The sequence below is a fragment of the Notamacropus eugenii genome, chromosome 2 (genome assembly GCF_028372415.1).
Source record: "Notamacropus eugenii isolate mMacEug1 chromosome 2, mMacEug1.pri_v2, whole genome shotgun sequence".
NCBI lineage: Eukaryota > Metazoa > Chordata > Mammalia > Diprotodontia > Macropodidae > Notamacropus > Notamacropus eugenii.
This window is the reverse complement of record NC_092873.1, coordinates 438,361,117-438,376,250: the sequence shown is the minus strand read 5'-3', so window position 1 is coordinate 438,376,250 and position 15,134 is coordinate 438,361,117. Positions and strand designations below refer to the sequence as shown.

Sequence of the window (15,134 nt, the reverse complement as noted above, 5' to 3'; positions counted from 1 at the left end):
CAACAAGTATTTATTACCGATTGTTGGGAATACAAACAGAAGAAAAAAGAAAAGACAGTCCTTGCCCTAAAGGAGCTTACACTTTAATGGGAGAAGACATTATATAAAAGAAAGCAGGAAGGTGGGGGTGAGGATGGAGGAAGTACCTGTGCAGGGGCATGGGAGAAAAAGAAGTCCAGAATCAGGAGACTAAATGACTGGTAGGATCCTTTCAAGTTTTAAGTTCATAATTTGTGATCAGACAGAAATGCTCAGCTTCACTTGAACTGGAGAGAAAACCATAGTACCAGCTGTTTTATCTTCAACATCTCAAAGAAGAAGGAATATCCCAGGGAACTAGGGGTGTTGAGGAGAAAATTACACTGACTTTTAAAATTAAGTTTTGTAATATATCTGACTACAAAATAACTAACATTTATATAATTATTTGTGGGCAGTTGAGTGACAGTGCATAGAGTGCCAGGTCTAAAATTGGAAAGACTCATCTTCCTAAATTCAAATCTGGCCTTAGACACTTACTAGTTGTGTGGCCCTGGGCAAGTCGCTTCACCCTGTTTGCCTCAGTTTTCTCATCTGTAAAATGAGTTAGAGAAGGAAATGCATCTTTGCCAAGAAAACCCCAAATGTCAGATATGAAGAATCTAACACAACTGAAAAACAACTGAACTGAAAATATAATATTTTATAGTTTGCAAAGAATGTTACAGATATTGATCACATCTGAGGCTTGTAGAAACCCCCTGTGATAGGAATTACAGTTCCATTTTTATATAGGCTCCAAGAAATTAAATGACTTGCCCATGGTTATAGATCCAGAAATCATCAGAGGCTGAATTTGCCTGGGTCTTCCTGTCTCCTGTTCTAATCTACTACACCACACCAGAGAGGACGACTGTTTTCTATCTGTAAAAGAGAGGAAAGTTAAATTTTTATTGGGTTAAATAAAACCTCTCCTCTATCCAAAGTCTTGTTGACCTGAATGTTTGGGGAAAAGCTAAGGACCCTTTGGAGGAGAGACGGGGGCTGAATTCTTGTATTCTCAGGAGAAATCCTGGGTAGGGCAAAAAGGAGTTATAGAAATGATTACTGAGAGACCTTTAGGTTGAAATCATGTCAGGAGCCGCCAAGTTCAAAGCCCATGTTCTGCAGGGGGCCTTTCCTATGCTTTTCATCTCCTCCTGCTCTCCTCTCTTTTCTTCTGAAAATGCTTTCCATTTGCACTCTATGTAGTTTTGTTCTTGTTCAGTCATTTGAGCCATGTCTGACTCTTTGTTGACCCACTTGGGGTTTTCTTGGCAAAGATACTAGAATGGTCTGTCATTTCCTTCTCCAGCTCCTTTGACAGATGAGGAAACTGAGGCAAATAAAGTTAAGTGACTTGCTCAGGTTCGCACAGCTAGTAAGTGTCTGTGGCTGAATCTGAACTCAGGAAGATGAGTCTTTTGCCCTCCAGCCCCGGTGCTCTGTGCACAATGGTGCCACCTAGCTGCCCACTATACATGGTACACAGAAAACTTTTGGCGTGCTATCTCCCTCACTAGAATATGAACTCCATGGAAGGTAAGGACTGTGCTTTTATTTTCATTTGTATCCCAGTCCTTAACACTGTGCCTCAGCTAATAAGTAATACTTAAGAAACGATCAATTTAAGAAAAGCTTATTCACTGAATAACACATTTGTTGCCTCTTTTCCCCCCGGCGTGACTGTACTGAACTTTGTTCTGTCTTAGAATCCTAGACTTAGAGCAAGAAGGGATCTCAGGAGCCAGACACTTCAGTCTCCCTTATCTTACACGTGAGCGAACTCAGACTCAGGGAGGCTCTTGCGCCTTCCCCGAGGCAAGTTGTAAGTCTGCGGGGCGAGAGCGGGCCGAGTCCTCCCAACTCCAGGGCTTAGTAATCAGAGCTCGCGCATGTGCACACCATGCCTCAGCACCTGTTGGACATCCATCCCCTGCACCGCCAGCCCGAGAGGTCTCAGGTTGTCCGAGCTAAACTTGCCCGGCAAACTTCTAAGCATTTGCTCTCCTTCTCTGTCTGTCTGTCTGTCTCTCTCCTTTCTCCTCCTCTCTCTTCTCTTTCTCTCCACCTCCCTTCCATATCTCCCTCTTCTTTCTCCCTGTCCTCTGTCTCTTCCTCTCCCTCTTCCATTCTCTTTCCCAGCCCCTTTTTCCCATCTCTCCCTCCCTCCTTCTCTGTGTGTCTCTGCCTCCTTCCCTCTGGTCACAGAAGAAGATAGTCACCAAAGCTAAACTATGCCCTTGATGCCACTTTCTTCCCCTTCCTCCAGCACTTTCCAGTGTCGGTCAATCAATCCCCTATACCCTCCCCCCAACCATAAACTTCAATTTCTCCCTTTTCGATGGCACCCTGCTTCCTGGCTCTGGGGGACAGGCTGAACTACTGAAGGAACATAATGAACCATTCTTTAGATGGGAGAGGGGAGAGGAAAAGGAGGGGAGAGCTCCACTGTTCCTTTCTATCTTCTCTACCCCTTGGAGCAGCTAGGTGGTATAGTGCCAGACTCGGATTCATGAAGACCTGAATTGGAGCTCTAGTTGTGTGAGCCCCAGCGTGTTAGCTCCTCTTCAGCTTCAGCTTTCCCATCCATAAAATGGGAATAATAAAACCTACCTCCCAGGGTTATTGAGAGGACTAAGTGAGATAAAGTACATGAAGCATTTTGTAAACTTTGAAGTGTTCAATGTTGACTATTATCATTATCTCGATTACTGCATAATTCCTCCCTTCCATGAAACAGCCTTCAGATTCAAACCCTTCCCTGCTTTCCTCTCTCCTTCCACCCCCTCTTCACTCACTTGCCTCAATTCCTTCCTCCCTATAGGATGGAATAAATGGAGAGAGGCCGTGCTGTGGTCCAAGGAACCTGTCCAGTCTCTCTGGAAGCTGTGAGTGGCATGGTGAAAGAACACCGAGCTTGGTTTAGAGTTGGAGTCACACAGCCTGGGTCCAAATCCCTGCCCTGGGGCTTAGGTCCCATGTTACGTTGGACAAGTCATTTCCTGTGTGAGGGCTTCAGATTCCTCCTCCAGGTTAAATAAATTGGACCCAGTTTCTGAGGACCCTTCTAGCTTGGGCCATCTGGGTCAGGGACTCTCCTCCCCTTTTTCCCTCCCTACGAGGACCCACAAGGTCTCCTCAGGGCAAAGGACACGTGAGCAAGTCCCTAGGGCTGGGAGCAGGTTCTCCCACATTCCAGGGTGAGTCGTAGGTGGAGGGTGTGCCTGCCTCGGGCTGCTGGGGGAGGCCCCCTGAAGGGCTGGGGAAAATCCTATGACCAGAGCCCCAGGCTGCTTCTGCCACCCCTGACCCAGTGGGGCTTGGGGCATTAACACCTTGTCTTCTGGATGCCATCTCTCTGTAACTTCAGAGAAGACAGCCCTGAGGCTCATTGCCAAGACAAAACCCTGGGGGGCACATGGGACTTCTGGGGCTCCCAGTCACAGAATGGTTGATTTTTTTCTTTTTTTCTTTTCTTTTTTTTGTTTAGAGGAGAGGAGAGAAAATATATGATTGTTAATTGACAATTTTAAATTTAATTTGAAAAAAAATATTGTGTCCTACCTGAAGTTGGCACTAATTATTGGGAAGGAGTAAGAAACTCACTGTGCTCTCTGTATGGGGATATAGATATATAATGTGTATATATATGTATATACAATATGGTGTATGTATAGCATTATGCATATACATACACATACATCTACATATATGTGTGTGTACACATGTGTAAGTGTATACAGACATACATGTGGGTCTACTCACATACACTATATGGGGAGGGAGGGTTGGCCCAGTCCCAGCCCTCAGTGTATCTTCTGCTTCCCTTCTCCTCATGTTTCCTCCTTCTCCTGGGGGATGTCTCCTCATTGGATCCTGGTGAGGAGACAGGGCTTGCCCCTGGTCCCACAATGGGAAAGAGACATTAGTACTCAGAGCCCAAGGATTCTCCTGCCTTTGGTCCCATTGCAGCCCCAGGCTGCATTGCCGGGCAGTTAGGACCCCTGAGGGGTTCTTGGGAAAGTTTTGACCACCAGGGGGCAGCAGGCAAGCATTGGTGAATCGTTGGGGCATAGGAGAGAGGTTGGGGTGAAGGATGAACTGCTTAGAAGATGGGGGGAGGGGAAGGGAAGGCAGTCTCTTCTTGGCTGCATCCAACCTCTCTGGATAGCGGGGAGGGGGAGGGGGAACAGATAATGACCTCCGGTAACACATCGATACTGTATATTGTTAACAACAAAAAAGTCCTTTAAAAATTTCAGTCCAATTTGAAACTCCCATTAAATCCTGTGATACGTCCATTTCTCAGATGAGAAAGCTGAGGCTCAGAGAGGATTAAGTCCCTCTACCATGGCCATACAGCAAATGGCAGGGCCTAGATTCAAAACTAAAGCCTTCTGATGTCTAGACCAAGGCTAAGGAGCAGGTTCTGGGCCAATGCCCAAAGTCCTCCATGTCTCTTCTGCTCCATTTTTGGTAGAGCAGTCCCTATGTTGCTCCCCAGAAATAGCTGCAGACAGAGCTCTGAATCGGGGAAAACATGGGCATCTGGTCCTTCGACCAACCCCAAATCCTTCCAGAATTCAAGAAGAGCCTACCAGGGATGAGAAATCAGCTTTCTCAGTCTTCCTTCCCATAAATTTTTAGATCTCCAAGCACTTACAGGGATCACCTGAATGTAAAGAGTGGTGGGGTACATGTTCCCTAAGGTCCCTTCGGAATCTTAATCCTTAAACCAGCTCCAGCCCCCACCCAACTCTGCTCCCAAGGCACCTCTGGGGGACAGCCAGGAGCCCAGCAACCCATCTCACTGTCTCTTTCTCCAGGCCCTCTGGGGAATTTCCTGAGTCTGAGGGTGGTACCACCAGGGGTGCCCACCCTCTCTCCTGCCAATTTCCCCCACCCCAGTGTCCACCCCAGAGGGTGAGGGATGACAGACACTGACAATCATTAAACCAGCCTAGCCTGATTTCCCAGCACCCTCCCGCCCGCCTGCCTGGGATATAATATGCAAATCATCAAGGGCAGGGAGCCTGGGTCCCGAGGCCAGGAAATCCCCTTGGTCCAATGAGACTGCCCGCCTCAAGGCTAACCCGCTCAGGTTACAGCAGAGGAGCTGCATATAAAATGCTCCTGCCCTGGGAGGAGTCTGCCTTAGGCTTTATTTAGGGCGGAGTGAGAAGGGAAGCCGGAGGTACCTAGATGCTGTGTTCATTTACCTGCTGGAGTTAACTTGCTACCTGGATTACCCACTGCTGCTGACTGTCCTGGGTCTTACACTCTGGTAGGTTCCCAACTCACCCCCGCAGAAAACATGCCTCAGCAGCATGGGGCTCCCCAAAGATCTAGGTAGGACTTGGGGAGGGGAATGTGCTTCTTTTCACCACCCCTCCCATCTTATGCATGAGGCTCCAATGGAGGGATTATCAGGTCTTTTACTGACTTGTCCCAATGTCAGAATCCTAAGACTCTCAGAGGTTCATGGGGTGGAGGTGGAGGGAACCTCTGATTTGAGGGGTTCTTTGGGATCAGTCTCCCCATCTTAAACTGCCCCAGAACATCAGATGCAGAGAAGGGAACCTCGGTAAAGAGGAAGAAGTCAGCATTAAAGAAATCACTTTTCCTACCTAAACCTTAGAGAGGAATTCCAGGAAAGGTTGGGTCTGGGCAGACAAAGATTTAAATCCTAGGCTACCTGCCTCCCCACAGCAATCAGCAATTTCTTGTTAACCTTGAATCTCAGCCCTATTCTTGTGAAAGCTGTATTGGGAATTCTTGATTATTGGCCCGAGGGATTGGGAGATGCTGGCTCTCCCCCTGACCACTTGAAGTGGGGAGACAGCAGACTGATATATCACTTGCTGTTTCCACTGACTAGATGAATGACCTTGAGCAAGTGGCTTAATTTACATGCAGACCTCCCTTTGTACATTTACAAAATGATCAGTTGGGGAGAATTGAATTCTTTCCAGATTGGAAAGTCTTTAGTTCCTGTGGGGATTTTTAAGGGGAGGATAAAGAATGGGGTATTGGGGGGGTTTTGTGCCCAGGCTTGCTACCTTATTAGCCCAAACCTCTGAGTCCAGAGGAGGGGAACAAGAAATGTGTCTAATATCCCAACTAGGAGCCTTGGTCTCTGATCCCGGACCCCAGTTTTTCTTTTCTTGACTTTTCTTAACTTTAACCACAGAGAGGAAACCTCATGGCTGCATCTTGTGAGATCAGCAACATTTTCAGCAACTATATCAGCGCCATGTACCAGGCAGAAGACCCAGCTCCAGCCTCATCAGCCACCTTGGGTGGGGACGACCCAGTGCTGACCCTGAGCAATGCACAGATGCCCCTAGAGGGCACAGGTGGGTCTGGGAGCACAGGGAGCCTGGAGGAAGTGGAGTGTAATCATCCAAAGAGCTTGGAAGTCAGGAAGGCAAAGGAGAAGGGAGTCTTAGATGGCTTCCCCACCCCAAAGAGAGAGACTCAGAGCTGGGATCAGAGAGAATGTAGGGGAGGAGGAGTAAGTGAGGATAGCTTAGACAGAGTGAGTGCTGGGAGGCTGGGAGTGGTTTTGGGGGGAATATACATGAAACACTAATACAATAGGGGCAGCAGTCAAAGGTCTACGGGGATAAAGTGTGAATGGAGAGGCAGAGGTGAGACGAGACGGGGCAACCATTTCCCTTGTCCTATTAACTTAGTGCCCTCTTCCTTTGCTAGACAAAGGCAGCTGGTCAGGAATGCTGCCCCACTTGTGGTCAAAGGACCAGGTCCTAGAATGGATTGACTATCAGGTGGATAAGAATAAATATGATGCTAAAGCCATTGACTTTACCCGATGCAATATGGATGGTGCCACGCTGTGCAACTGCCCCCGAGAAGAGCTGGGCCTGGTCTTTGGACCCCTGGGGGATACGCTCTTTGCCCAGCTGCAAGACCTCTGTGAGTGCCAAGGAGGGTTCTGTCCCCCACATATCCCAGGGTTAGAGCCACCAATTGAAATGACACTCTCAAGGGCTCTGATGGCCAATCTAGAGGGCAGGTTAGAAGTCTGAGTTTGACCAGAAAGTTAAGGGAGACTGGTCTGGGGGTTCCAAGTCCTGGCAAACTAGTATATTTAAGTAGGTGCCAGGATTGGCATTAAATTAAGCCTTGTCCTAAGGATAAATTTAGAGAAGGTGGGCCCTGTGGTGGGAAGGAGCCTAGAGTCTCAGCCACCAGCCAGATATGGATTATAGAACCCTGTAAAAAGAAGAAAAAGGTGAGGGCTACTGAATATGCCCTGCTGATACCTTGACAGTAACCCCCCATCTCCTCTTTCCACCCTCCCACTTCACTTCCTTCATGCCTTCCTTCTTTTCTCTAGCATCTGGCTCATCTGATGAGCTTAGCTGGATCATTGAGCTCCTGGAGAAGGATGGACTCATTTCTCAGGATATCATGGGAGATTCCACCTTTGGTAAGAGTCCCTACCTTTCCCCTTACTTCTACCTTCTTGATCTAGCCCCAGGAACTTTTAAACCAGATGACCTCCAACCAGCCTAGGGTAAATTGACTTCCAAATCTCCGTGATTTAATTCTCTTTGGGCAAACCATCTAACCTCCTAGACCTCAGTTTCCTTTATTAATGGGAAATAGGGTGTGGGGGGTGAGAAATGGGAGTATTAGATTAGCTGAACTCTAAGGACTCTTCTGGCTCTAAATCTAGGACCTGTCAAAAGTCCTGAAAGACCCTGGCCCCAGGGACCCAGCCAGTATCCTCCCCCTTACCTGGAAATATACACGCACTTTGTCTTCCAGGACCCTCATGAATATGCCTATTTTCTGAGATAGCCAGCCCCACCCCATTCCTCTGTAGTCAGTGCTTATCCCTACTATCTTCTCTCCCCAGATCATGGCAGCCCTTTCAGCCAAGATTTGTTGGATGATTCAAGGTTGGCCAGTCCCTATTATCCAGGAAGCTACGGGACAGGGGCTCCTTCTCCAGGCTGCTCAGATGTGTCCACTTCAGGTAAGAGTCCAAGTCTTGGAACCCTGAATCTCCCAGGCTCTCAGCTTTGTACCCAGGGCTACACCTCCTATAAGAGGGACAGGGTTAGCTAAGGAGAAACAGAGCTCAGCCAGACTTGGGACAAAAGGACTCGGATGAACCTGGGCTGAGGGTGTCCAAGCCGTTTGCTAGCTTGGGGGATTCACCGGGTTTCCTTCCTTCCCTCATCTAGGGACTGGAACCTCCCAAAGTCCCCACTCAGACTCTGGTGCAAGTGATGTGGATTTAGACCCCACAGACAACAAACTCTTCTCTTTTCCCAGTGGTAAGTGAGGGGAAAAGGTTATAGAGATGGGCCCTCCCCAGTGTGAGAGGGCAGGCAGATGGTCCCTGATCTATTTGAGAGGAATAGTGGTGGGATTCAGAGTTGGTTGTCTGGAGAGGGGAGTTAAACACCCAGCTAGGTGAGTTATCAAGGTCAGAGTGGGCAGTACCTGGCTGGGCTGGCACAGAGTATGGGACTGATGGAGGGTCAGAGGCTCAGAGATCAGAGTGAGTGAGAAGTGATGGGTGCTTTGAATGCTCCAAGGAGACTGTTTGATTAGCTAGGGGGTGGAGGAAGGAACCAGAGGCCAAGTGAAAAAAAAATGACGGGACCCAAGGGGAGGGGAACTAAGGGAGCTTCTCCTGAATCCTTGAGGGTATGAGAAAACAGGTTTTAATATAAGTGAAAGGAACGGTGAAGGCCCTTAGGAGTCTTGACTTCAGCCATGAACCTGCTTGAGTTTGGATTCCTGGCTAGGGAAGCTGGGGAGGGAGGGAGGAGAAAGTAATGACAGATATCATTCCTATACATTCAGAGATACTGGAAAATAGATTGGACTCCCAACTTACTCCCATTTTCCTTCCTTCTCTCCTAAGACAACTTCTCTGACTACAAGGAAGGGGACCTGAAATATGGGAAGAGGAAACGAGGACGCCCCCGAAAGCTGAGCAAGGAGACCCGAGAGTGCCTGGAGAGCAAGAAAAGCAAACATGGTAAGAACTAACCTCTTACTATGGTTGTTGCCATTGGGGCAGGAGTGGGCAGGGGCAACTTCTGTTTGGGGTTGAAGGGGTTAAACAGTCTCTGGCACTGCGTAATTTCCAAAGATCTTCCTCAGTTTTATGATCTCACATTTAGCTTCAGTTTCCTCATCTGTCACTTATAGCTAAGGATACCTGCCCTGTTTGTGAAGTAAGTCAGGATTTTTCATATTGTTAAAGAAACTGAGGAAAGTAGCTTTCCCAAGGTCACACTGCTGTTTTGTGGCAGAACTAGGAATCACAGAATGTTAGAGCTAGATAGCTTCTCTAGTCCAGTCCTTTTATTATATACGTGAGGAAATAGAGGCACAAAGCAGTTTATGACTTGCCTTTTAAGTGGTTAGCCAGGCCCCAAATCCCATCCTTATAGCCCAATGTTCCTTTATGCCAAGAGGTAAGTCTGTTCTGTTGGGATGAGGAGAGGGACAACCATCCTTGGGACATTAAATTTGGGAAGCAGCAGACTATATTAGAAAGAAAATTGGATTTGGCCCGGGTTCAAATTTCTGCCACTTAGACATATCACCAGGGACCATTTATTTCACTTTGGAGCTTCAGTTTTTTCAGCTGTAAAATGGGGAATAATAATATTCCTGAGAGTGATTGAATGTCTTAGTAATCATAATTGGGACTTATCATTATCATGATTCCCCTCCCCTTTTTAAATTTTATTTTATTATATTTTTTTTTTACTGTGGTCTTCTCTGACCCTTAAGGGAATTGATGAGAGACTGCCGGAAACCCAAGTAGGGCTCATCCAAAAGTCGGGATTTGTAGGTTTCAAGTCTCTGGATAGAGCCCTGGATTATGGTGAAAGGAGATGGGTAGGAATTGTTAGCTGCCTTTTGCCTTTTTCTTCTCCAATCAATTAATCAATAAACATTTGTTAAGAGTTGTTGCGTTGTACATAGATAAACACTCCTTGACCTCAAGGTATTCAGGTTCTGTTGGATGAAACCATATGTATAGAACGAATACAAAGGAAGTAGAAGACAGCTGATGGCTGTGGTGTCCAGGGTTACTGGGTCAGTATCTCAGCCCTTCCAAAAGGCTTCGAAAACCTTCTGGAGGGCAGGACTTGGAATGGCACCTTTGGAGCAAAGCAAGGAAAACAGGCACCACCTCCGGCTTTAAGAGCTATAAAACGAATGTGAATGTAGACAAAATAAAAAAAAATACAGGCCTGACCATTACAAGAGTGAAATGAGAAAAATGGTAATTAGGAGGGATTATGTTGTTGGGAAGTAGGATGGGAAAAAAGGTCAAGAGAGCTGCGAAACCAGGTTGAGAGGCTGAATGCTAGGCACATAAGGTGACTCCAGCAAAGACCCAGAGGCAATCCTGGGTCTTAGTGCTGGCTGCAGGGCCCTCATTTGAGTCTAGGACAACTAGCTCTTGTTTGTCCACTGGCCTTTGTGAAAACTGAGGCTCCATGTAGGGCCCCCACTGAGTGAAATCAAGAGAAGCCTGGGGCTGTTCATCCTCCCAGTGAGAGTGATTACACTTGGAACAGAAGAGTGGTCCTCCTCAGCTCAGGGCTGACTGGCTCTTTGTTCACAGCTCCTAGAGGGACACACCTATGGGAGTTTATACGGGACATCCTCATCCACCCAGAGCTCAACGAGGGCCTTATGAAGTGGGAGAACCGGCATGAGGGCGTCTTTAAGTTCCTCCGATCTGAGGCTGTGGCTCAGCTGTGGGGTCAGAAGAAGAAAAATAACAGCATGACCTATGAGAAACTCAGTCGGGCCATGAGGTGAGCCGGCTAGCGGGTAACTAGAGTCTGGGAGAGGGCCAGGAAGTTCCTAGTCTGGGTGAGGGGGCGGAAAACCCCCAGATTGATAGAGAAGATGACTTGGGACTGCTCTTGGTTTGTAAAAGTATAGTATAGATTACTGAGAGGCAGAAGGGACCTTACTTATCACTTATGCCCAACCTCATGATTTTACAGGTGAGAAAATAGAAGCTCAGAAACGTAACCTTCTGACTGACTTACAATTGACTTGTACAAGGTCACAGCTAATAGATACTGGAGCCAAGACTTCCACCTAGAACTCTTCACTGCCAAGTCTTATCCCCTTTCCAAGATGGCAATCCCAATGTTCAGGTGTATTTTTATAAGAGCAGCACTCAGCAGTGGACAGAGTATTAGAGGGAAGTCAGGAAGTCCTGGGTTCTATACTCATTTCTGTCACTGAATACAACTGCTAGCCACTTTTAAGTTACTGAGATCCCCTTTTCTGGAGTCTCACTGTGTGGTAATGTCAAGAATAGGGGGAAACTGGATTGAGATCTCTTTTATTAGTATCTTTCTGTAATTTAATAACAACATACACACCCTGAACCCAAACCAGGTTGCTCGATGACACAGCCTTAAGACAAAGAGAAACAAGGACAGAACTGGTTATGAGCAGGAAAAGGGATGGGTGATACTGACCAGAGCTGAGAGCTGGGTGAGGTTAGTTGTCTTCCTAAGTGTCTTCCTAAGTTTCCCCTAAGGGGGAAAGGTTATGGTTAGAAAATGAGGAGGGGGGACAGAGGGAAAGAGAGAAAAGAATATAAGAGAAGAGTTAGATTTTCAAGGAAGAGAGAACAGGAGAACATCTGGAAGAAGAGGAAGGAGGGAAAAGTGTACGGGAAATTGGAGGTGTATATGTGTGTGTAGGTGTATGTTGAAAAGGGAATCTCTAGTAGAGGGGAGACAGACTAGGGGGAAAACTGCCTGCATGGCTCAGATTATAGAGAACATGGTGTCTTGGAAAGTGTACTGAATTTGGAAGCAAAGGACCCCCTAGGTTCAAATCTTGGCTACTTATTGTGTGACCCTAGGTAAATTACTTAACCCTTCTGGGCCATAGTTCTTTTATCTGTAAAATGAAAGGTTAGATTAGATGACCTCAAGAATTCTTCCAAGGCTAATTTATGGTCCTTTAAGCTGGAAAGGATATCTATGGTATCGCGATGATATCTGTCTAGTCTAATCCTCTCATTTTTTAGAGGAGACAAGGTAGGCCTAGGGGAGGGAGTTAAAGGGATCTGCCCAAAGTTCACCCCCTCACATAACAGGAGCTCTAGGGACTGCCCAAGTACCTTGTTTTATTTCATTATCCCCACTCCCCAACAGGTATTACTACAAACGAGAGATCTTAGAGCGGGTCGATGGCCGGAGACTAGTCTATAAATTTGGCAAGAACTCAAGTGGTTGGAAGGAGGAGGAAGAGGTCTTGAGCCGGAACTGAGCAAAAGGGCAATCTAGGACTCGAGGCAAACAACGAATTTGCCCCTGGACCAGAGACTTGTTCAGACATTCCTGGACCCCAACCCTTCAAGCCCCTTCAGGGAGGGTGGGGTGCCCGTGTTGGCGCTGGAAGCCAGTGAGTGTGCCCCAGTGGAGTGAAACTGAACTTTGGCCTGCCGTGGGTTTGTTGTCAACAGTTGTCATGGGATATGGAGACCTTGGGCCTGTCCCTCCTCTTTTTTTCCTGCTGAAGGCCACCATGCTGCTGACTGACACCAAGAGGTCACTGAGCTTGAGATCCTAGATGTCAAATGGAGCCAAGGACCCTCCTCTCTAAGAACCCTGCACTGGCACTATTTGGGGGGGTAAGAGGTGGCCTCTAGAGAAGGTTATAGAGAAGACGTACCAGCGCCTTGCCTCCAGGCCTGCCCTTTTCCTCCGCTTGGACTCCGCAGGTCGTGGGTCAGAGCACTCTCTAATTTATGTGGTATAAATGTGTAATATGTACATAGAAATCTATTTTTTCAATGATACCCCTCCCCTCATACACTCCTTGATCCTCTCCCTCTGTGTGAGGATAAAGACCAGAGACAGTTGTTCTGAGGCCAGTGACTACAGAGGCTTCAGCTATTATAGATACTTATGGCCTTCCCCTGGACCGGGATGGATGGATTTGCTTCTTCCTTCGGCCATATCTGCAGTGGGGGCTGGGTGGTGAAACTGGTTCCCAAGACTCCTGGTCACTCTTGTCTCCAGAATGGACCAAAAAGTTCCAATAAAGCATCTTCTGGGGTTGTTTTTTGTTTTTAACCTATGTCTTGTCTGAATGCCCACTGAAGGTCTTGAGGTTTTGTCATTGGAGAGAGTCAAGGTGATGGTGACGGTGGTGGGAGTAATAATAGGGGCAATTGATAAGGATACCCAGGGAGGGAGAAAAGGTGTGGTCAAAGAGAGTGAGACCTTAGTGGGGGAGATGGAATTTCACATAACTTGATGGGAAGTGTGTGGGAGGGCAGAAAAAAGATCAAATGATGAGACACAGTAGACATTTAACTAATTAGTCTTAACACTCTGAAATGGGGGATAGTCTTTGGGAGAATTAGATTCAACATTTAATTCAATTCAGTAGTCATTAGATGACTGCCTGTGGATCAAAAGAGACAATGGATGCAAAAGCTTTCTGGCCATAAATGTTAGTTCTGGGTCCTAGGATTGAAGTACAAGAAGAACGTGAAAAGTAATGAAATCAGTCAGGAGACCTGGGTTCAAATTGCACCTTCAAACCTCTATCATCTTGGGCAAGGTAGGGGTAGGGTACTGTCTGGGCTTCCCATCCTCATCTATATAATGAGAAGCTTGGACTCCAAGGTTTCTGGGGCCCTTTCCACCTCCAAATCTATGCTCCTGTTCTAGTCATTGCCACCAGCTTATCCTCCTTGTCCCCTAAGGGTAAGAAAGAACCATACCTCACATTTTATTTGATCCTTGAAACAACTTGGGGAGTGCAGATGGGAGTGGAGGTCCTACCACTATTAACTCCCATTTTACTAGGGCTGGCCTCCAAGCTGGGAAGAGAGCTTTAGGCCCTGCATCTGAGCACAAATCCTCAAAGTACTCTAGACAACACTTAGAAGACCTGCCTTGCATCATCAGAGGGAGTTTCTTCATGTGGGAATCCCTTAGAGTGGTGACATCATAGGTCCAGGATTTGAACCTGGGTCTTGCTGACTGCCAAATCAGCCTTCTCCACTCCACTGTGCTCAGAAGGTTCCCTGGTAGAAGGCAGGGCCTATTTGAAAGCCAGCCTAGTAAGTCACCAGTACTATGGGACTGAGGGAGCCAAAAGTATGCAATACGCTGGACTAACAGGTTTAATTAGAAAAACTACCTATGTCCATTGGTTCGTCATTTCAAATGACTTGATAAAATTTGCCCAGAAACTCATGAGAACATTGAATCAGAAGTCATCAGTTCTGGTCCCAAATCTTATCACTTGAACTATGTGACAGGCCTAAGTTTTCTCAATTTCCAGATGAGTAAAGTCAAGTCCAGAAAATTGATTTTTCCGGATTAAGACCTAGCATTTGAAACCAAGTTCTCTGACTTCAAATCTGGTACTTGAACCATTATAGTATAAGATAATACAAGTGTGTGTGTGGGGGAGGGGGAAACCAGAGAGGATGATTTCTAAACTGTAAAATCCTGAGAATGCCAGAAAACAGCATGTAAGAAACATGAGTTTGACTTTCCTGCATTCCTCCACCTTGGCTGTCAGGGGAACAATTGTAACATGACTTTATTTTCACATGAAACTGCCATTATATAATATAAAAATTTTCTCCTAGGCCAAAAAATCCTTGGAGATGAATGGAGAAACTTAGGAAAAGAAGGTATTACTCAGGCTTATCCGTCACAGTTTCATTCTAGCTAAGAGTCAGAGCATCTACCAAATAGTTTTTCTTGCTTTTATTAAAGGATTCTTCTTCCAATGTCCTTTCCGTAGATTTCAGGAATTTCTCCCACACTTAAGGATCTCCTGACTCTTCATAAGACTTAGGGACCTTAGAGACGATTTCTAGGGGCTATTACTGTGATCCACGAAATGATATTTTTTAAAACTCATTTTATATAATTAGTTTCCTTTGTAATCCTATGGATTTTATTTCACTTCAAATACATTATTGTGAGAAGTGGACCATAGGTTTCACCAGACTGTCCCGGGAGTCCATAACACACAAAAAAGTGAAGAACCCCTCTTCTAACACCTTCATGAAGTGATTTACCAAAGACTCCTGAGTAACAAAA

General features: G+C 46.5%; 1 protein-coding gene across 2 annotated transcripts; it reads left to right on the top strand.

The window, feature by feature from the left end:
* The first annotated feature begins 5,171 nt into the window (after positions 1-5,171).
* On the top strand, positions 5,172-13,139 carry ELF3 (E74 like ETS transcription factor 3). 2 transcript variants are annotated; one of them, XM_072648206.1, is made up of 9 exons: positions 5,173-5,305; positions 6,212-6,377; positions 6,736-6,957; positions 7,382-7,474; positions 7,907-8,026; positions 8,238-8,330; positions 8,927-9,043; positions 10,652-10,847; positions 12,216-13,139. In XM_072648206.1, the coding sequence occupies exons 2-9, from the start codon at positions 6,224-6,226 to the stop codon at positions 12,328-12,330; spliced, it is 1,110 nt and encodes a 369-aa protein (XP_072504307.1). In that variant the 5' UTR covers positions 5,173-5,305; positions 6,212-6,223; the 3' UTR covers positions 12,331-13,139. The 2 variants fall into 2 exon arrangements, with proteins under 2 accessions (XP_072504308.1, XP_072504307.1); XM_072648207.1 differs by lacking the exon at positions 6,736-6,957 and having other exon boundaries at positions 5,172-5,305.
* Positions 13,140-15,134: the final 1,995 nt, after the last annotated feature.